The 20,092-nt window shown below is 53.2% G+C and overlaps 7 protein-coding genes across 7 annotated transcripts; 6 read left to right on the forward strand and 1 right to left on the reverse strand.

Annotated features, from left to right (window-relative positions):
* Nucleotides 1–591: 591 nt before the first annotated feature.
* On the forward strand, nt 592–3,243 carry CPAR01_09722 (DNA repair metallo-beta-lactamase; the record flags this gene model as incomplete). Its single annotated transcript, XM_060493986.1, has 1 exon — nt 592–3,243. One exon carries the CDS (start codon nt 592–594, stop codon nt 3,241–3,243), a length of 2,652 nt encoding a protein of 883 aa, XP_060348116.1.
* Nucleotides 3,244–3,549: 306 nt separating this feature from the next.
* Nucleotides 3,550–4,113, reverse strand: CPAR01_09723 (U6 snRNA-associated Sm-like protein LSm2; the record flags this gene model as incomplete). Its single annotated transcript, XM_060493987.1, has 4 exons — nt 3,550–3,581; nt 3,644–3,746; nt 3,845–3,992; nt 4,100–4,113. 4 exons carry the CDS (start codon nt 4,111–4,113, stop codon nt 3,550–3,552), a joined length of 297 nt encoding a protein of 98 aa, XP_060348117.1.
* Nucleotides 4,114–4,546: 433 nt separating this feature from the next.
* CPAR01_09724 (8-oxoguanine DNA-glycosylase) lies at nt 4,547–5,869 on the forward strand (the record flags this gene model as incomplete). Its single annotated transcript, XM_060493988.1, has 3 exons — nt 4,547–4,665; nt 4,722–5,058; nt 5,111–5,869. The coding sequence occupies 3 exons, from the start codon at nt 4,547–4,549 to the stop codon at nt 5,867–5,869; spliced, it is 1,215 nt and encodes a 404-aa protein (XP_060348118.1).
* A 512-nt stretch (nt 5,870–6,381) lies between these two features.
* Nucleotides 6,382–10,032, forward strand: CPAR01_09725 (splicing factor 3B subunit 1; the record flags this gene model as incomplete). Its single annotated transcript, XM_060493989.1, has 1 exon — nt 6,382–10,032. One exon carries the CDS (start codon nt 6,382–6,384, stop codon nt 10,030–10,032), a length of 3,651 nt encoding a protein of 1,216 aa, XP_060348119.1.
* Nucleotides 10,033–13,120: 3,088 nt separating this feature from the next.
* CPAR01_09726 (uncharacterized protein) lies at nt 13,121–13,381 on the forward strand (the record flags this gene model as incomplete). Its single annotated transcript, XM_060493990.1, has 1 exon — nt 13,121–13,381. A coding segment is annotated over one exon (261 nt), but the record flags the coding sequence as incomplete, so codon positions are not given.
* Nucleotides 13,382–16,789: 3,408 nt separating this feature from the next.
* CPAR01_09727 (uncharacterized protein) lies at nt 16,790–17,261 on the forward strand (the record flags this gene model as incomplete). Its single annotated transcript, XM_060493991.1, has 2 exons — nt 16,790–17,173; nt 17,232–17,261. The coding sequence occupies 2 exons, from the start codon at nt 16,790–16,792 to the stop codon at nt 17,259–17,261; spliced, it is 414 nt and encodes a 137-aa protein (XP_060348121.1).
* Nucleotides 17,262–18,146: 885 nt separating this feature from the next.
* Nucleotides 18,147–18,860, forward strand: CPAR01_09728 (uncharacterized protein; the record flags this gene model as incomplete). Its single annotated transcript, XM_060493992.1, has 1 exon — nt 18,147–18,860. The coding sequence occupies one exon, from the start codon at nt 18,147–18,149 to the stop codon at nt 18,858–18,860; it is 714 nt and encodes a 237-aa protein (XP_060348122.1).
* Between the last annotated feature and the right edge of the window lie 1,232 nt (nt 18,861–20,092).

A 20,092-nucleotide genomic window follows, 5' to 3' on the forward strand; every position in this document is an offset into this window, starting at 1 on the left:
GGCCCCAGCGATGTGGAAATCATTGTCTATGCTACAAAGCACTGATGAGGCCTTCGTACTCAACTAAGAATGGGCTTTCGCATGCTTGTACGAAGCTCGGACTGGGATGGAGATGCATGGCTTTGGGTAAAGCTACATGGGAAGACTGGGGAACAGGACGAAAGAGGACTCGGCTAAATCGAGCAGATATCATCGCACTTGGCTTGTGAATAAAGATAAAACGCCTTATCCATAATCAAGACTGCGAGACATTCTTTTCACAAGAACATCGTGCTCAGGAATGGTTGTCGCCTTATACGTTTCCAAGAATATCTCTATACCGGAGCTAGGACCAGGCACTTTAATATTTCGGAAAGAGCACGTGACTTCGCGACGCACTCCAAAAGACCCCGCGATTTTCGTGTTTTAGTCAGTCCTAGCCCCAACGTCATTACTTTTTGACACTTCGCCCCTTGTCCAGATTTCGCCCCTTCGACTTGTGTAGCACAATGCAAGTGTAGATGGCGGTCTCGACAGTACTCGCAACATCAGAACCCTCGACAATTCGGACTTCTCGAGAAGAGCAACCCTTCACTGGGCATTTGTGGCAAAATGGGCCCTCCATCAACGGCAGCGCGGAAGAGGCCTACGACGACTCCCAAAAAACCGTTAACCAGGTTGCCTCCTTCGAAGAAGCCTGCAGGGAAACCCAATGCTAGCATTCTGAGCTTCTTTCAAAAGGCCGAAAAGCCCGAGCAGACGTTGTTTATCGATGGCCACGAAAAGCTCGTTGTTCCCCAAAAGGAAGATGATGAGGTACCAGAGATATATGATGCCGAACCATGGGAGGAGGAGGCGAGGTTTAATGAGGTTGAGGCGCCAAATAAGAAGCGGCGGCTAAGCCAAGAGCCCGAGAATAACGAAGGGGAACAGTCAGCCGCAAGAGATTCCAACAGCCCTGTGGTGTCCGAACCACCACCCTCATCACCCACAGAGAGGCCTTCTAAGAAGGTGGCCACTAAGCGGAAAGGCCCCTTTCTCGACGAATCTGACAGTGAAGGAGAAGAAGAAGAAAAGGTCCCTACAGCTCGGAAATCAAGTCTCATCGGTGCTATTCGCAGTCGACCGCCCATCGTCCCACCGGTCAAGTCGGAGGACGACGTGACGTCTCCAGCAATGAAGCAAGATAATGTTTCTACGCCGTTGGTTCAGCTAAAGGAGGAAGAAGAAGAGGCAAAACCGCCAGCGACGGAAACGAGCTGCCCGCCACCGCCATTGAAGGTTGAGGACTCGATCGACGCCGAATTTGCAAATGTTGACGACTTTGGTGACCTAGACGATTTCCCCAACGACGAAGATTTCGGCGGCGAAGAATACCGCATGATGCAGTTCATGGAGGAACAAGCCCGTTTGGAAGCAGAAGCCGAGGCTGCAGATACGGGCGACTATTCTTGCGACGAATTAGCCGATCCTGTACGGCCTAGCGATGCCATGGTGGCCAACTGTCCTATTTGCGACGGCACACTTGCCGGTATCACACCTGACGAAGCAACACGACATGTGAACGCCTGCCTCGATGGCAACCCAATTCCACTACCCCAACCCAAGGAGACCAAGGAAGTCAAAGATGAAGTCGCCAGACCGCCAATCCTTGAACCCCCTGAAGTAAACAAACGACTTGCGCGCGCAGCAGTACCACGAGAGGGCCAAGCCAACCCATTTAAGCTGAGCGAAGTCCAAAACAAGTCGACTTCTGCCTTCACCAAATTGATGTCTGGCCATGCTGAAGACGCTGCGTGGGCCGGCGCCGCTGCCGCAGAGCATTCATCGCGTGGAAAGCCCGCGTATCAACGGACCTGTCCATTTTACAAGATAATGCCTGGTTTCTACATCTGCGTAGATGCCTTCAGGTATGGTGCGGTCAAGGGATGCAATGCCTATTTCTTGAGCCATTTTCACAGCGATCACTACATCGGCTTGACTTCCACCTGGACGCACGGCCCAATATACTGCAGCAAAGTCACCGGAGACCTGGTCAAGATGCAATTACGAGTCGCTGCTAAGTGGGTCATTGCTCTGGAGTTCAATCAGACGGAGGAGGTCCCGGGCACCGAGGGTGTGACGGTGACTATGATCCCTGCCAACCACTGTCCCGGCAGCTCCCTATTTCTGTTTGAGAAGACAATGGGAAAGGGTCCAAATGCGAGAATGCAAAGAATCTTGCATTGTGGCGACTTCAGAGCCTGTCCAGCTCAGGTTGCCCATCCTCTACTCAAGCCGGACATACAAGATTCGGTATCAGGCAAACTCAAGCAGCAAAAGATTGATGTTTGTTACTTGGACACGACCTACCTCAACCCCCGCTATTCTTTCCCGCCTCAGAACGACGTAATAAAGGCATGCGCAGATATGTGCAAGTCACTTGCTCCAGACCAGACGTCAGAAGACAACACATGGGACAAGATCAACAGAGAGGCTGGCACGGAGACGGTCAGCAAGTTCTTCACGAAGACAACTGCGGACGACGCCTCTGCAAAGGCGAAGAAGAAAAATGCTCCAAAGGAACGTCTCCTTGTTATTTGCGGTACCTACTCGATTGGTAAGGAGCGGATTTGCAAAGCTATTGCCCAAGCTCTGGGAAGCAAGATATTTGCGTCCAAGTCGAAGATCCGCATTGTGTCCAAACTCGGAGACCCAGAGCTGACGGCACTTATGACGGATAATCCGCATGAAGCTCAGGTTCACATGCAAATGCTGATGGAAATCCGCGCCGAGACACTACAAGAATATCTCAACGGGTACAAGCCGCATTTCAGTCGTATCGTAGGATTTCGACCTTCAGGTTGGAACTACCGTCCACAAGGCGCTAGCAAGGCGGTGACAGCTAGCACTCAACCTGGCACGATCCCGATGACACAGATTCTTCAAGGCAAGGCTTGGCGGCCTCGGTTTGGGGCAAAGGATTTCGTCGCGCAACGCGGCAGCACGAAAGAAGCCATGTGTTTTGGTGTGCCATACAGTGAGCATAGCAGCTTCCGGGAGCTGACCATGTTCGTGATGTCCCTGCGCATCGACAAGGTAGTACCCACGGTCAATGTCGGCAGCGAAGTATCGAGGAAAAGGATGAAGGGCTGGATTGATAAATGGTTGTCTGAGAGGAGAAAGGGCGGACTCGTGCATCCTCTCGAAGGCGAAGAGGCCGAGGGTAAAGAAGTTGCGCTGTGGAACGGCAAAGATAGCCGTGGAGGAGGCGTCTGGTGGTGATTGCTTGCTTCATCAGAATAGCATAATGAATAATGAATACAATGCGGTCGGGCGCAACTTCCGTTGAACATTTGGTTTGTTTCGTAGATCTCTGTCTGGATATCATATCGCCTCTATTCATACTCCATGAGGCGCTGCCACACCAGGTCTTGCCAGACGCCAAGAATATCGTTGAGCACGTGTACCTAGTTGTGAGGTTTTGGCCTTCATTCCACCGCATGCGAGGACCGGCCTTTTCAGTGCCCCGGCCATATCGCCATGATTAATATGCGTCATTCTGAAACCTTGGACCCTTCCGCTAATAGCCTATTTCGCCTTTGCGGCCTGGGCAGCAGCCTCTGTGATGGCGTTAGCGCTATCCCCATACCTGCGATGAACGGGATGGAAACGCAAGACTCACCTCTGCGCGTCGCGTCCTCCAGAAGGGGCACGTCTACTGAGCCAGCGGGCAAGTGAACATAACGAACGACGGAGCCGCGGATGAAGACATTCTTGACAGAGCTCTACATATTTTCGTTAGCGACATTCTCAAGGCTGGCTCCTCAGCCTAATAAGGATGCGTGAGAGCCTTGGTGCAAGGGGGGGCAGGCGGCTGACGGACCAGATGCGGGTACTTGAGCTCCTCGACGACAGCGATTTCTTCCAACTTGATGTTGAGGTACTGATCGACGCTCTTGAGGATGCCGCGGATCTGGATGTCGTTCTTGAGCTCGACGGTGACCTCGTGGTCGATGAGCGTCTTGAAGAAACTAGTGGGCGTAACGTCAGTGACTGCATCATCCAGCATGCGCGGGGCGCAACTCTGGGCTTGAAAGCCTGTGAATATCGCGTTCCCCGAGTGAGTTTCGAAACTTACCTGAAGAAGAGCATGGTGGGCGGTTGAACTGGATGCTGAGGTGTGATGCGCCGCTCAGTAAGGTCGTGATGCTCTTGATTGAGTGCGAAGAGGTGTGGGGGCTTGCGTACTGTGTTTCAGTACAGTGTGCACGGCTATCTCAGTGTTGGGCTTCATCATGGATCACACTGTGATGTGGCTTAGCCCTCGTGGCTGACGGCTTCCGCTAGAGCCAGTTCTGTGGTGGCAACTGGCCACTGAATCGGCCAGTCCGTTCAGGGGAAGAACTCACAAAGTGATCAGCCTCAGCGGCGACTTTTATTCAACTTCATGTAACTCGCACACCTTCATATCGATTAATCTGGTTTTCTGTCCTCTTTCTGATCCAATTCTTGGCATCTTCTAGAGTCACTGTCATTCGCTTAGGTGACCCTCACGAAAAGCTTGGTCTCTGAATACAAGAAAGTTATGTCTGTGGTCAGGGTGACTGAATGGCGGAAACTGCCGCTTAGTCTAGCTGAGCTATGCATTGACACGACTCTTCGATGTGGCCAGTCCTTCCGATGGCGTAAAGTCAATGACATGTGGTCAGTCACATTGAGCTCTTTGCATAATCATTCAATTCCGCTAAGTTTTCATCCAGGTGCTGCACATTGTATGGTCGAATCGTGTTATTAAAGCAAGATCCAACTCACCTGCATTACAAGGTCACTTGGCCTACGAAACCAACATATCCGCTCACCCCTCCAAGTTTTGACAGCGAAGCTAGTGAAGATGACACAGAGGAGTTACTACGGCATTATCTGAGCCTCAAGTTGGACCTCAAGTCTCTGTACGAGGAATGGTCGAAAGCGGATCCCAACTTTCGCAAGAGGGCCCCAGAGTTCGGAGGTGTTCGTATGCTGAGCCAAGACCCATGGGAGGCTTTGATATGCTTTATCTGCAGTAGCAACAACAATATCGCCAGGATATCACAAATGGTAAGAACTGCTGCAAAGTGGAAAAAGAAATCCAGCACTCATACTTGGCCAGGTTCACAAGCTGTGTCTACATTACGGCCCGCTGATCGGCAAGATTGGGGACGAAACATTCCACGATTTCCCAACACCCGAGGCTTTGACGGGAAGCTCAGTAGAGGCGCATCTGAGGGAGCTTGGGTTTGGCTATCGCGCAAAGTATATCGCGCAGACGGCTTCCATTGTGGTCAATGACAGGCCAAAGGGATGGTTCGAGAGTCTTACCAACCCAGAGAACCCATGCTACATCAAAACGGCCGAGGGATGCAAGCTGCCACAGTGTACATACAAAGAGGCACATGAACAGCTGCTCCAATTATCGGGCGTAGGCCCCAAGGTGGCCGATTGTGTCTGTCTGATGGGCCTGGGTTGGGGTGAGGCCGTGCCGGTGGACACACACGTCTGGCAGATTGCCCAGAGAGACTACAAGTTCGGCAAGACCAAGACCAAGACGTTCAACAAGGCGATGTACGATGCCGTGGGAGATCATTTTAGGGAGCTCTGGGGCAAGTATGCGGGCTGGGCGCACTCTGTGCTCTTCACGGCGGACCTCAAGACCTTTTCTGAGCGAACAGTGAAGAAGGAAGAGGACCAGACGGTGAGGGTGAAGAAGGAGGTAACCGTTGATCAAGAAACGCCCATTTTGGGTCAGAAACGTAAGGTTGTGAAGACAAAGGTCAAGGTTGAGGTTGAGCATGAAGTGCCCGACACTGCCCTGCTAGAATCATCGCCGAAGCGGAGGAGGACACGATCGCAGGCTCGAAAGACGAGCTGATACCTCTACCTTAGTAATATAACCTCGTCATGCACAACATGAGCGACATCCTGCCAGGTTGTCTACTCACTAGCTTCGCATCCCCGGCCATGTCTTGAAGCGCGTACACAGTAGACAAAGCGTTACAGCATTGATTTACTGTGACATGTAGGTGGAACTACCTGAAATTCTTAGATAGCTTCTACCTGATCTTCTGCGGGTGAAAGCCATGGAACAATAATATTGATGTTGTTTTCTTTGTTGTTATCAGTCGCGAATGCTCCTAGGTTGAGGTGCAGAAGCTCCCAGCCTTGGCGTTCTCGGCTAAAATTCGGGCGCCCAAATTCTGGTGGCGTCGCCGACAGCAAAGCTTTTGCCTGCGCAGATTGCAAACTCTCCTGCGACCCGGCCATTTGCTGCTACCCCCTTCAGCCTCATCAGCAACACAACGACCATTACTGATGCGCGCCGCCATCGTCGATCGCCCACTTGCATCTTCAAGTGACATGAAGCAACCCTGCCCATAATTCAAAATGTCCGACGCAGACTTCGAGACTGTCCGGAAGCTCCAGGCGGAGCGCAACGCTGCCGCCGCTGCGAAGAAGGGTTCGACCACTTTCGACCCGAACAATCAACGTGCCGACGCTGGCACCAAGCAGAAACTCACCGATAGCTTCGACACCGATCTGTACGATCGAAATGGCGTCGACAAGTTTGCCGGATACAACACGTCCATCCCGGCCGGCGATGACGATGACGACGAGATGGAAGGCACCGACAACACGCGCCGTCTCGTCGGCCAGTACACGGCATCGCGTGAAATGATTGACGAGTTTGCACGCGGCGATGGCGTCGAAGAGGATGACCCCTTGGCTGGCCGGGGCGAGAAGAGCAACAGGATTACCGATCGCGAGACAGACTACCAGAAGCGCCGATTCGATCGCGGTCTCTCCCCTTCCCGAACCGATGCCTTCGCCAACGGAGACAACAAAAACGGCGATAGCTACCGCGAGATCATGCAGCGGAGAGAGCTTGAAAGAGAGGAGGAACGCGTTGCAAGGGAGATCCAGGCCAAGGCCGCGAGGGGTCCCGAGGAAGACGGCAACACCGCCCCAGCGACTCTGAGGGACGACGATAAGGAAAACGCGGAAGCTGGCTCTACCGATGCTGTCTCTTCTGGAAGGAAGCGCAAGAAAAGGTGGGATGTCGCGACCACGACAGCTGACGAGGAAGCTGCTCAGCCATCTGAGCCCGCCAAGTCGAAGCGCTCGCGTTGGGACCAGGCCCCCTCTCTGGAGCCTGCAGATGCACCAAAGAAACGGTCAAGGTGGGATCAGGCCCCTTCGGCCACTCCAATGGGTAACCAGGGTCTCGCCACGCCAATGCACCCGTCACAGGCGGGAAGCGCAGCCTTGCCTACGACTTTCGGTACCGATATCTCAGGACGCAACGCGCCCATCAGTGACGAAGAGTTGGACGCGCTTCTCCCCGGCGAGGAACAGGGATACAAGATTCTCGAGCCACCGCCAGGATACGCTCCCATTCGCGCGCCTGCTCATAAGCTCATGGCTACGCCAGCACCGCAGACTGGGTTCATGATGCAGGACCCTGACGCCGTTAGATTGAGCGGAAAGCCTGTGCCGGCAGAAATTCCCGGCATTGGTGACCTGCAGTTCTTCAAGGCCGAGGATATGGCGTACTTCGGTAAGCTGACCGATGGTTCTGACGAGAACAGCTTGAGCGTGGACGAAATGAAGGAGAGGAAGATCATGAGGCTGCTCTTGAAAGTCAAGAATGGTACTCCACCAATGCGTAAAACTGCTCTGAGACAGCTCACCGACAATGCCAGGCAGTTTGGAGCCGGTCCGCTCTTCGACCAGATTCTTCCCCTGCTCATGGAGAAGACTTTGGAAGACCAGGAGCGTCATTTGCTTGTCAAGGTCATCGATCGTATTCTCTACAAGCTCGATGACTTGGTGCGGCCATATGTGCACAAGATTTTGGTCGTTATCGAGCCGCTGCTCATCGATCAAGACTACTACGCCAGAGTCGAAGGTCGTGAGATCATTTCCAACCTCAGTAAAGCGGCTGGTCTGGCCACCATGATCAGCACGATGAGACCAGACATCGACCATGTCGACGAGTACGTGCGAAACACCACCGCAAGAGCTTTCGCCGTTGTGGCGTCCGCCCTCGGTATTCCGGCCCTGCTGCCTTTCCTTCGGGCAGTGTGTCGCAGCAAGAAGTCATGGCAAGCCCGCCATACTGGTGTCAAGATTGTGCAGCAAATTCCTATCCTAATGGGCTGCGCCGTCCTTCCGCACCTCAAGGGCTTGGTCGACTGCATCGGGCCCAACCTGAACGACGAGCAGACCAAGGTCAGGACAGTCACCAGCTTGGCTATTGCCGCGCTTGCCGAAGCTTCAAACCCCTACGGTATTGAGAGCTTCGACGATATCCTCAACCCGCTGTGGACTGGAGCTCGCAAGCAAAGAGGCAAGGGTTTGGCTGGTTTCCTCAAGGCCGTCGGTTTCATCATCCCGCTCATGGATGAGGAATATGCCAACTACTATACCAGTCAGATTATGGAGATTCTCCTTCGCGAGTTTTCTTCCCCAGACGAGGAGATGAAGAAGGTTGTCCTGAAGGTTGTGTCTCAGTGCGCTGGTACTGATGGTGTTACCGCAGGCTACCTTAAGGAGCATGTCCTGGACGAGTTTTTCAAGAGCTTCTGGGTGAGGAGAATGGCTTTGGACAAGCGCAACTACAGACAGGTTGTCGAAACCACCGTCGATATTGGCCAAAAGGTCGGCGTCAGCGAAATCCTGGAACGAATCGTAGTGAACCTCAAGGACGAGAGTGAGGCCTACAGGAAAATGACTGTCGAGACAGTGGAGAAGATTGTCGCTAGTTTGGGCGCAGCAGACATCGGCGAGCGTCTTGAGGAGCGCTTGATCGATGGTATCCTACACTCGTTCCAGGAACAGAGCGTGGAAGACATTGTCATGCTCAACGGTTTCGGCTCCGTCGTCAACGCCCTGGGATCGCGCTGCAAGCCATACCTGCCCCAGATCGTCAGTACCATCCTCTGGCGATTGAACAACAAGTCAGCAACAGTACGGCAGCAAGCAGCCGACCTCATCTCACGCATTGCTATGGTCATGAAGCAATGCGGAGAGGACGCTTTGATGGGCAAGTTGGGTATCGTCCTTTATGAATACCTGGGTGAGGAGTACCCCGAGGTTCTTGGTTCCATCTTGGGAGCTCTGAGGTCGATCGTCACGGTTGTCGGTATTACACAGATGCAACCTCCTATCAAGGACTTGCTGCCAAGACTCACCCCTATCCTGCGCAACCGACACGAAAAGGTCCAAGAAAACACCATCGACCTGGTCGGTCGTATCGCCGATCGCGGCCCCGAGAGTGTGAACGCCCGCGAGTGGATGCGTATCTGCTTCGAGCTCCTCGACATGCTGAAGGCACACAAGAAGGGCATCCGTCGTGCCGCCAACAACACTTTTGGTTTCATCGCTAAGGCCATCGGTCCCCAGGATGTGCTCGCCACGCTGCTGAACAATCTTCGCGTGCAGGAGCGTCAGTCCCGTGTCAACACAGCTGTTGCCATTGGTATCGTTGCTGAGACTTGCGCCCCCTTCACTGTTCTTCCCGCCCTCATGAACGAGTACCGCGTTCCCGAGCTCAACGTACAAAACGGTGTGCTCAAATCCCTCTCTTTCCTATTTGAGTACATTGGCGAGATGGCCAAGGACTACGTCTATGCTGTCACCCCTCTGCTCGAGGATGCTCTCATCGACCGCGACCAAGTCCATCGACAGACGGCCGCATCTGTCGTCAAGCATATCGCGCTTGGCGTTGTCGGCCTTGGATGCGAGGACGCAATGGTTCATCTTCTCAACCTCCTATATCCCAACCTCTTCGAAACGAGTCCTCACGTCATTGACCGTATCATCGAGGCCATCGAAGCCATCCGCATGGCGGTTGGCCCTGGCGTCGTTCTCAACTATGTATGGGCAGGCCTGTTCCATCCTGCGCGCAAGGTACGGCAGCCTTATTGGCGGCTGTACAACGACGCGTACGTCCAGGGTGCCGATGCCATGGTACCATACTATCCCAACCTGGACGAGGAAAAGGTTGACAGGTCAGAGCTTGCAATCATGCTCTAAGTTTAGGAAGAACACGGGAAGGGAGGGATATCAGAGGCAAGCGGGGCATAAGGTTCAACGGGTTTTCAGGGTTTGATTTTCTTCTACGATATCCAAGAAGGGATGTGTTCTTTTTTTCCGGGCCCGCACAGGCTCTAGGGGAGTGTGTTCCGAGAGCGAGCGAGCGAACGGACGGGCCGCGGGGGTGAGGCTCTGATCCGGGCTTAGGGGAAGGAAGAAGGAAGAAGCAGAAGAAGAGCAAGATACTTGTAGCGCGTGTTCGACGGGCGCAGGGTAGGCAGCCATTGTACTTGAGTCATAATACTCGCATCGTGTAGACTTTTCTTGTTGTCTTTTTTTCTTCATTTGGTGGAGCATTCAGAGCAGCCAACAAACAAATCAGCGGCGTTATTTGATCTTAATGGGCAGAATTAAAACTCCACGATGAAAGCTCCATTTTGATTTTTGTTGTTGAGAACTTGGGATACCAGCAATAATTCCCTCCTTTTTTCTTCTACATGCTTTCTCATCTCGCTGTGCCCGCAGAAGCCCCCCCGGGTGACCCTGAACTGGAGAAACGTGCTCGTCTGTTCGCTGTAATATGACTCGGGGCTTCCGGACGGCGGGGTGCAAATGGGGTGGGCTGTATCTCGCTCGAACGGCTGTCTCCGTGAAGCTTTTCACGTCTCACGGGTTACCGGTCTGAAGGTGACGGGGATTCTTGTTCCCACTCTGTGAGAGAACTCTGCGGCTTCTGTCAGGCACGGAATGAATAGGGTTATAGTAAGCGGTGAACGATCTTCTCTAGATACAGAGTTTTTCGGCGACTGCTTCGTAGCTAGATACTTTGTTGAGCACCGACCCCCGGCCGGCTGGGGCAAATGAGGCAGAGAGTTTGTACGCGGAGGATGGACGCATGTTTACTATCTCATCCGTGTGTATGGAACCCATATGATGTGGGATCCGTACGGTATGCTAAACTATATGTTCTGACCCGCCCGTGTTGAGTGTGCCTTCATGACAAGACGTGGCGTGTTGATAATGTACGAATATACCTGACCTTGCCCTATTCACATCCTTTACCCTTCCCTCGAAATGAACGTTGTCCAAACCACCCCAGTCTCGGCACGCCGGCAGCGGGAGTCAAAGAGGCATTAGGGGACTCAGAGAGCAAGTGCCAACAGCCAAGGCGTCTATCCGCAAGTGACTACTTACTATCCTATATTCAGATATTGGGAAACGGGCGCAATGCAAAGCAAGGACCAACATCTAACATCCACACCCCCTCAACTCACCCAATCCACCGCTCGCCGGTATTGCGGGGGCGACGAGAAGAAGAAGAGAAAGAAGCTTGGGGCCTGCCGCCCCAGAAGGGGGAAGGGGGAAGAAGCTTGAAAGCCTGACACACGATTCAGCCTCGTCTTGCCTAGCTACAATTGTATTCCGCATATTATACGGAGCTCACAAAGAAGAAGAGGAACCACATTTACACTCAAAAATCAACAATCTCCAAATGCAGTCTTCCCGGGTCATCTGGTGTATAGCGGAGAGCTGGTGGGGCGAAAAGGGGTGTGCTCTTGAGCCTTGATTGCGTATAAGTCATGTTTTGGTACAATACTGTGTATTCTAGTCATGTTCAAATCCGAGCATTGTATATCGGGAAACCCGGACCCCCCGCTTGTAGTCCCGCGGCCACGGGAGTGGGAGAGAGATTGATGAACGGGGAAAGGCACTGGAGAAAACAGAAAGGAGGCAACCTGTTTTTCGGAAAATGTCTCCTGTGATAGACCTCCATGAGCCCACGGGGAGTCTGGGGATGGGAAGTCATCGTGAACTTTTGCCCGACCCCCGCCGCGCGATTCAAGAAAACCAGTCAGCCTCGGGCCCATCGGCCGCCTTGCGTCCTCAAACGCGTTGCATATAGCACAAACGTATTATCACAACAACTCTCCTAAACTGGGGAAACTCTGCAGCCCCGTTGAAAAGGTCTGAACTATGAAATCTGAACCACATCATCATCCCCGATTCCCCCGGTGTCCAGCTTGATCCAAGCAGCAGGACGTGAAAAAAATAGAATTGTGTCCTAGTATACATGTCGTCCAAGGATGGCCCCGATACAAGTTTACCCAGAGGTTGAAGAGGATTTCGAAAACGCCGATTCATCTGCCTTTCCACTTCCGCCCAGCGAATGGATTAGATGGATGGCCTTGCTACCGTCAGGCACAGCTCACGTGTTCCTTATTGCGTCGGCGGATGGTTAAAAATAAGCATCCCACATATTAGTCGAAAGGAAGAGGAGAAAAGTTTTACAGACATGATCCTTTCCCACCTCCGTACGGGGGAGAGCTTGGCTCCGTGCCGCAGGAACAGCCGGGCGAAAGGATACCTTGTTCGGTTAGCAAAATGAACCACTTATTCAAGCCTCCCACCTTAAAGGAAAAAAGTTGCAAGTCCCTGGCGCTCTCACGTCAATATCGTAAGTCAAGATTCAAGTGTCGTCGCCGTCTGTCATTGTCGTCGACGCCGCGATCAGCAGTACCACACGTACCTATCTTGTGGGTCAGGGGGCAGCATATCGCCGTCCCCTTCTCCCCTCTTTTGTGTTGTTTGAGATGTCGACGGAATGCAACTCACTCAGGGGCAGGGCTGGTTTGGTTGGTCGGTTGGCACGCTCGGTTGGCGGTGGGCTGGCAGGCTGCGGGTTGCGCTCCTGATGTTGCTGTCGGTACCACGCTGCCCTTTATTAGTTTGTTGTTCTTCTGTTCCCTCCCCCCTTCCCCTTCGCTGTATGGTACAGTTTCCGTGGGGAATGAAAACCCCTCCTGTCGAAAAATGCGAGATTCAGGTGAGCCAACGCGGGTAGATTGTCGAATGTTGTAGTGTAAAATATGGAGGGAAACGGGATCAAGGTCTCGTTTCAAGTGCAAAGAGCCTCAATTCCTGAGTTCGCCAACCTCATCGCAACCGGTTCGCTGTGTAAAGTCGCTAGGCCTGGTGGCGCTGCGACTGCAAGAGGCGATATCGGAAAGTGAATTACGGTCTTGGTCTCTGCCGTGGGCTTGCTCTTGCTCGGATATGCAAACCCCCGAAAGTGTCCACAACGCAATGTAATCCGCACAAGCGAGCGGCTTTCCTGGCTCCTGAGACATTCCGTTGTTTTCGTCCAGCGGTTTGCGGACATCCGCGCCGTCTCACACTCGGCTCACTACCAAAAGGCGCCCCATCTTTGCTTCCTTTTTCTCCAGACCGCGTCTACGTGTGTTCTCAAGCCTCGCTGGCAAAGGAAACGGTCGCGACGGCGTCAGCGTTGCCTCTCGCGCAAAGGGACACTGCGGGGGATCTGCGCGCCTGCGTCAACTGGGTAAACTGAGTTGAGGCTAGACGGCCATAGTCTGGGCTGACTTGAGGCGTTCCTAGTGTAATAATCGCCCTTCCACAGTGCTTGGACCAACCACTCCAGTCCCCCAAACTCCGTATTGGTGTTCCTCTTAAGCAACGATCGACATTTCACCCCCGGGAATTTTCTCAAGTCCCGCGGCGCCGTCTTCATCTCTAGATAACATGGATAACGACCAAGACTAAAACAGTAAGCACTGTCTCGGTGAGCTCGGCCAAATTCACTGGCAGGACAGGGGCTCTTTGCAGGAGGAATGGGCGAATCTTGAGGCGGGCATAGCGGGACTCTATATGGAAAGACATGTTCGAGACAGCCACAGCGGAAAGCCGATGAGACTCGGATTCCCTAGACAATCTTGCCTCATTTACATGCCGCCTCTATCGAAGCACTAGACCAAGGGAATGGAAGGCAAGGCGTGTTTAAGGTATGCGGTACGCATTCAACCAGACCACTGCGCCATGTCTCATCTGATTAGAAAAGAGTCGTCACAGATACAGATACTGAGGTCGTAGTGCCGACGCGCCGTTGTGAACTTTCGATCCAAGGGGGAGGAGAGGGGGGAAGTGGCGGTTTTCAGGACCTATCTGAGAATGGGCATGCTCACAAGCAACAGCATGGTTTCGACCGTGTTCGACAGCACAGAAGAAGACATATCGTTAGCTGGCGTTTCGTCCCTAAATCATATCGGCATCGTCCTCGTGTCGTCTCATGTGCGAGATCTCCATGATCGTCATAGATCATCGTTGTCATCGTGCTGTCGTCCCTTCTCCCACGAGGATTCAACATCGCCCGAAAGCTTCCCCAGACTGCTCCACCCCATTTTGTTTACCAAGCCGCAAGAAGCAGGCACTGCTGCACTGGCAGGCAGGCCGCCAGCGTGCTCCGTGACCATTCAAGTTCGGTAAAGGCAGCGGCGGATTTACCGCGGGATTGCTGATTAGTGCATATGCAAATGCTCAGCAGGCACTTCTGGGAACAAAGTTTGCGCCAAAAGCGCAGGGCTGCGCAAGGTGCAGGTTGGCGCATTGGAATACTTTGGTCAGCGCATTCCACTAGCAAACGGTTTGGCGCCGGGGGACGTTCGGAACGACGAAGTAAGTTCTCGCAAGCTTGCAAGTTGCAGGGAAGATGACGGAGCAACTGTGCCGTCTCCATGACTGAGCGAGTAAGTCAAGCTTGGCAGGCCATGACTGTTGAGTGGTGTTGAGAGTGACTCGAACAGCACCTGACAGCTATGGAGGCACGGAGGTATCTGTATAGCAAGGACGAGAGGGATGGCAGGATATTGTGAGTTCCTGCTGAATTCCAGATCTGAAGCATCTGTAAGGGAGGATGAGTGTGGACAAGGAAGGTATGGAGGGAGCGTTGGCGCGGGGGTTGCACGTCGTTGTATTGGGAAGGCCTTGTCCGAATCAAATTTGTGTCTGGAAAGCCTCATCCTCAAGGACCGACCCGGAGAACGAGAGTGGCAAACCGCAACAGCTGTGTGCGATAACGCCGGGCACGGGGCTGGCTGCGCAGGCCGGTGCATCCGCAAATGCAAATGTGAAGGCGGAAGTGCGTTTCGGTCGATATCTCTCGAATGACAGTCGAAAAGTTGTTACGGGGATGATCTGAAATGCTGGGACGAAACAATTCCGGGGAAAGAAAGTTAATAAACTCGGGGTACACAAGCTGGGGCGTTCCTATTCGGTATGCATCCTTCATTCCATTTTACTCAAGGTGAGAAAGAGGGGGGTATCCGTACTTTTGTTACTTTTGTAGGTACCTTACATGGAGATGACCTGAGTAGGTATGTATACCTACGTGCCTGCCTGTGCACATATCAGACGGAAGGTGGAATCGGGGGAAGGTTGAAAGGGTGATGTAGCACGGTAGATAATTAATTGGGAAAAGGGGAAAGATCGCAAGGTGACCTCTTGCTGTTTCGGAATAAGAGGTAGGCGAAAGCAGGCTCGCAAGGGGCGTTTACGTCATTGAGTGTTTCGAAACATATCCCACGATGCCCCTTCCACGCTCGGTTTCCCCCATGTTTGGGGGCGTGAAGATGCGGCAAGCACAGCCAGCCCTACCGAGTACCGAGAGCTCCGTACGCATACACCTGCCTCGACATCAGATGTGTATGTACGCTAAGAGGTGTCAGATGTCTGGTACCAAGGAAAGAAGCGTGCCTTATTCAATGCTTTGCCTAAGGTAGGTACGGATACCTGTCTTCAGAATAGAATATAGCTGCCCTGATTTCACGGTAAGGAAGGAAGTAATTAAGAATGAAATCACCCGACGGGAATGAGTGCACAACTGTTCAGGGCAGCCGCCCGGAAGCCTCGCCTTCCTCTCCCGCCTTACCTTACCTTAGGTAATTAATTAGGAACCATCTCGACAACATCCGTCCGATTTTGACAACACTGACCTCATGTCATCCAACCTCACCACTGAGAAAGCGAAAAACCACATTTGCCTTTCTTAACGCCAACGTCTGTCTCCTACCAGGTCAAACCCATCCCCTCACCCCTCAGCGCGAGTCGACCACATCGGATCAAGATTACATGGCTATGTCCTGTCAACAGTACCCTGCCTTTCGAGTTCCATCCACAACAAGTCTGAGCAATGATGGCATCCGCACGCTCACCATGTACTTCATCGTCGATGCTGTCCAGCGCTGACTTCACTTTCTTGTTCCCCTCCAAAGTTCCTCGTTCGCGGCTTTGACCAAGGTGGACATTTCCTTCGAACTATCCCCTTTCTCGGCGCTAGTCAGTCCACATTTACTTGACCTCAGCATGACGCCGCCGCCTAGTAGCTCCATGCTATTCTGTTCTTGTCCTGACCGATTCGCACCGTTACTCGCGTGCTGGCACAAGGCTTGCCGGCTCCAGCAATCCCGCCATTAAAAGATGCAGCTACATGGCTCGCGACCCTGCCTCTTTGGCCTCTGCCATGGCATTTGGGCTTTGGCCTTTCCCTCTGCTCTTACGGCCATGTCCTTCCATGGCATTAAACTGGAGCTACGGGATCAACACGAACATTCCGATGCTGCCAGGGAGACGTTCGTCCCGTCTCGGTAGGCGTTGCTCAGGGCGTTTGGCTGTCAGCCACAAGTCGTCTGCAACAGGATACGCGCGTCACCTGTCATTCGCTCCACCATCTTCAGAAGCTGAGAAGCTCACACAACATACAACCGAGCTTCCGACGTTGACTACAACACGTCTGAAGGCCTCTCGGTTTTGCCTTTCCCCCCTTTTTTCAGGAACGGACCACGGATAGCACACCGCCGAACACGAGAGAGACATGACAGGATGGGACGGGATCAATCGCTCCATCTCTCCCCGGCCTTCCATAGCTATTTCGAGCCGGCTTCCAACACTACAAAAAAAACCTTACATGATACCTGAGCGCGAGAGAGTGCTGGTAGTTCAGCGGCTCCATCTCGCATCCTGCGCATCCTGGACACGCTGGCTCTCAGACAGATGCCGCTTAGCATCGTCAAAATGGCTGCTCCATTATTTCCAATGCAACCGCACACCCGCAAAATGCGAGAACAGGAAATTTCGACTTCGAGAAACCATGTGCCAACCCACTGCTGGCCATCTATCTGGCGACGACGCTCTGATGGCCCCACATAGAAATCCAAATCAATGCCTGTTCACAGGGTTATCGAATTGCATGGCTTCGAGCAGCAACATCAAGTCACCAACAGCACCTCATTTCTCAATAACAACAGCAGTATCCGTACGGATATGCAAGGCCTCCCTCCTCCCCCCACAGGTATGTCTGTAGTGTAGCAGCACGCAGGACACGCCTAGCCGCTAAAATCTTCAGCTAGGGCTTCGCTGCCGTCCCGGACCCTAGATAATCGAGCCTTGGGGGACAAGAGAAAACGACCAAGCGGCCAACGGCCAGCGCGCATCCTGTCATGTTTCTATTACCATTTCTCACCACTGGCGCGCCTCACGGCTCTTCCTCGCTCTAATTAAGCCTCCTCGATCAACTCTAGGAGCACAGAGACAAGAAACAACACGATGGTACTCTGCGCTTCAGGCACCCCAGGCACAGGAACCTTGACAAAGTGAGGCTGGCACGGCTGGGCCGTCTGCAGGACAACAGAAAACGGTCATGATCGACATTCCCCGCTGTGGGCTGCAGAAGAGCCAGGATGATATAATGCGCTACTGTCGATTCCAGTATAGCGTCTCCATACAGTTCAATGCCAAGGGAGCTGTCTGGAGTCTCTCTGGATTGCTTGATTGCTTTGGAGAGACAAGAAGACCCGCCTTTGGGGAATCCATGTCGATTCTGAGACATTCCCTGGTCAATTCAATCAGCAAGGGGTAGGCTGCTTGATCGCTATGCTCTCCCGTCTCCTCCGCTCTCGCTCGCAGTGCACACTCAGACGGCAGCCAATGCGCACCCCTTTACATAGACGCACTCCTTTCATAACAACTATCGCCAAGGGTGCTTTTGATGAGTTTCTCGTACTCAGCTGCCGCGATGTGCCTGCACTGCCATCCATTTTCGTCGAATCCCACCTGGCCTTACACTAGGCAACCCTATTCAACCCCGTCCTCGACATTGCATTTTTTCCCTCTCGAACTTTAATCCACCACCAACGTTGCACCCGAGGCGCTGTGGGTCGTGCCCTCACTATTGACCATCACCGACTTTGGCAGGTTGCAAACATCCACTCTGATTCCGCACAAGCCCGGCCGCCCGCAGCCCGCTCATCCGCTTGGACGGTAATATGACAGATTGCCTACAGATTCCGGCCGACAGAGAATGTTTCCTTCAATGCGACCCTGTCGTTGTTCTGGGAGAGAAGATCAGTCAGGTGCCGTTCCGCCGCCGGACTCTGGGCGGTGATCGGCGCCGTCATCATCTCGGGTATCTGGATCAGGTGGCACTCCACGCTCAACTGCACCTCATTGACGGCTCCATGAATTCTCCTGTGCGTTCGGCCCTACTCAATGCCGTTGACTGCCAGAAGCTTTGGGGGCCAGGCTTAATCATCCCGTGGCTCACCGAGCCGTCGCGCCGTTTTCCAATAGACTCATTGCTCGGTCAAGGGACGAGCGCGGCTTTCTCGTGTACGGAGTACGGATGGATAGCCGGCTGTCGTCGCCACCTACCATCGGGTTCTGCATGTGGAGAGGACGCGTTCGCTCCCCTTGAGCTGATGGAGCCGGGTCTCGTCGGGTTGCCTGCCATGGAAGCTTTTCCCAACCAGCATGTCCCACTCTCAACGACAAGAAATCATCATGTCGAGATCCCACTCCATCGACGAAGCCATTTCAAAAACTGCTGGATCAGCGCTGAGGTGCTTGTCAGTCTCCGCTACGTTGGCTGGTTGGCACGTTCTCAGACTTCGAAGTCTGTTCACTCACCTGGGTCCCCGGGCTCATCGGCGACCTTAACGTTGCTGCTATCAACACTTTGGGCATGGACCTCCCATGTCTAGCGTGTTTCAACTGTCTCTTTCGAGGTTACCGCCAATTGCCATCCTTTCGAATAGGGCATAGTGAGGCTTTGATTTGAGATGAACGCTGGGGGCAATCTCGAGAACCTTGTCGCAACTCTCCATGTTCCGCATATCCCATTTCGCTCATTCCGAAAACACCACCATCTGATCATCTTCTTCGGGAAAGGACCTGCAGAGTTGACCCAGCAAAGGCTGTTGAGTCCTCCAAAGACGGCTCATCCTCATCCAACAATTCCTTGTCTGTCGGCTGTTGCTGGAAGGTTTATTGGGCCAGTCTCCCAAACCGGCGTTCCATCAGGCAGGGTTGTTCCTGGCCGATCATCTGCGGAACTCTACACACTGGAGACTATCGTCCGGGGATTTTATTGCCGAAGAGAACTTTACACTTCAGGCCTGGCTCTGCCCAGGCTGCCAGGGTCTTCAGCCGACAGATGGCCTTTGAGCTGAGGACCCCACCTGCCATCTCCTAGGCCCTAGGGACCCGGGTCGTGATCCAGAAGAATTCAAAAAGAATTATCCGTTATTAAGAAGATGGGTTCTTGTTATCGGCTCCAGGGAATCCGTTTTTGGATGGGGGCCAAATGAAGCCATCTCTATTGGGCTATCACGGCAGATGTTATTTGCCACTTCTTCTTGTCTTCGGACCTTGCCACGAGATGGAAGCTCACACGAAAGTTTTGGGCAGTTCCACGGTGATTCCACTAGTACATGGACACTCGCCTCTGAACTGATATCGGGCCGCTTTTGATTGCCGCGAAGAAGTCGTCGAAGCGCCAACCATCGTGCCAGCGCAGCCTCTGCTTAGCTTCTAAGCCTCTTCGGAACGTGGAGGTTACTTGAAGTGTTGCTGTTGACACAGGAATCTCAGTTCGGCATGTCTTTGAAACAGAGGCCAATGATGATTGGCTGCCTTGAACCGTTGCAATCAAGGAGGCAAAATGCTCATCAGGGTCCAGCTTGCGCACTAAGCACGATTAGATGACACTAGGGGATTGTGTCAGAGATTAGTCTGTTGCGGGCAATGGGCACTTCGTGACCGCTCTTCAATATCCCGTTTGCCCCGGTCTCTGCTAGGGAGGCGGAGAAACAACCGGGGTTGCAGGAACGTTCCGCACTCTCAGAGTCCTAGCTAGCGTCGCGACACCGGCCATGGGCAAAGAGCGAATCGTGAGAATAGAGCGGTTGAATTCGAGGGCGTCAAAGTGTTGGTG

Source organism: Colletotrichum paranaense (genome assembly GCF_030867605.1).
Source record: "Colletotrichum paranaense strain IMI 384185 chromosome Unknown Scaffold_7.1, whole genome shotgun sequence".
NCBI classification, from domain to species: Eukaryota; Fungi; Ascomycota; class Sordariomycetes; order Glomerellales; family Glomerellaceae; genus Colletotrichum; species Colletotrichum paranaense.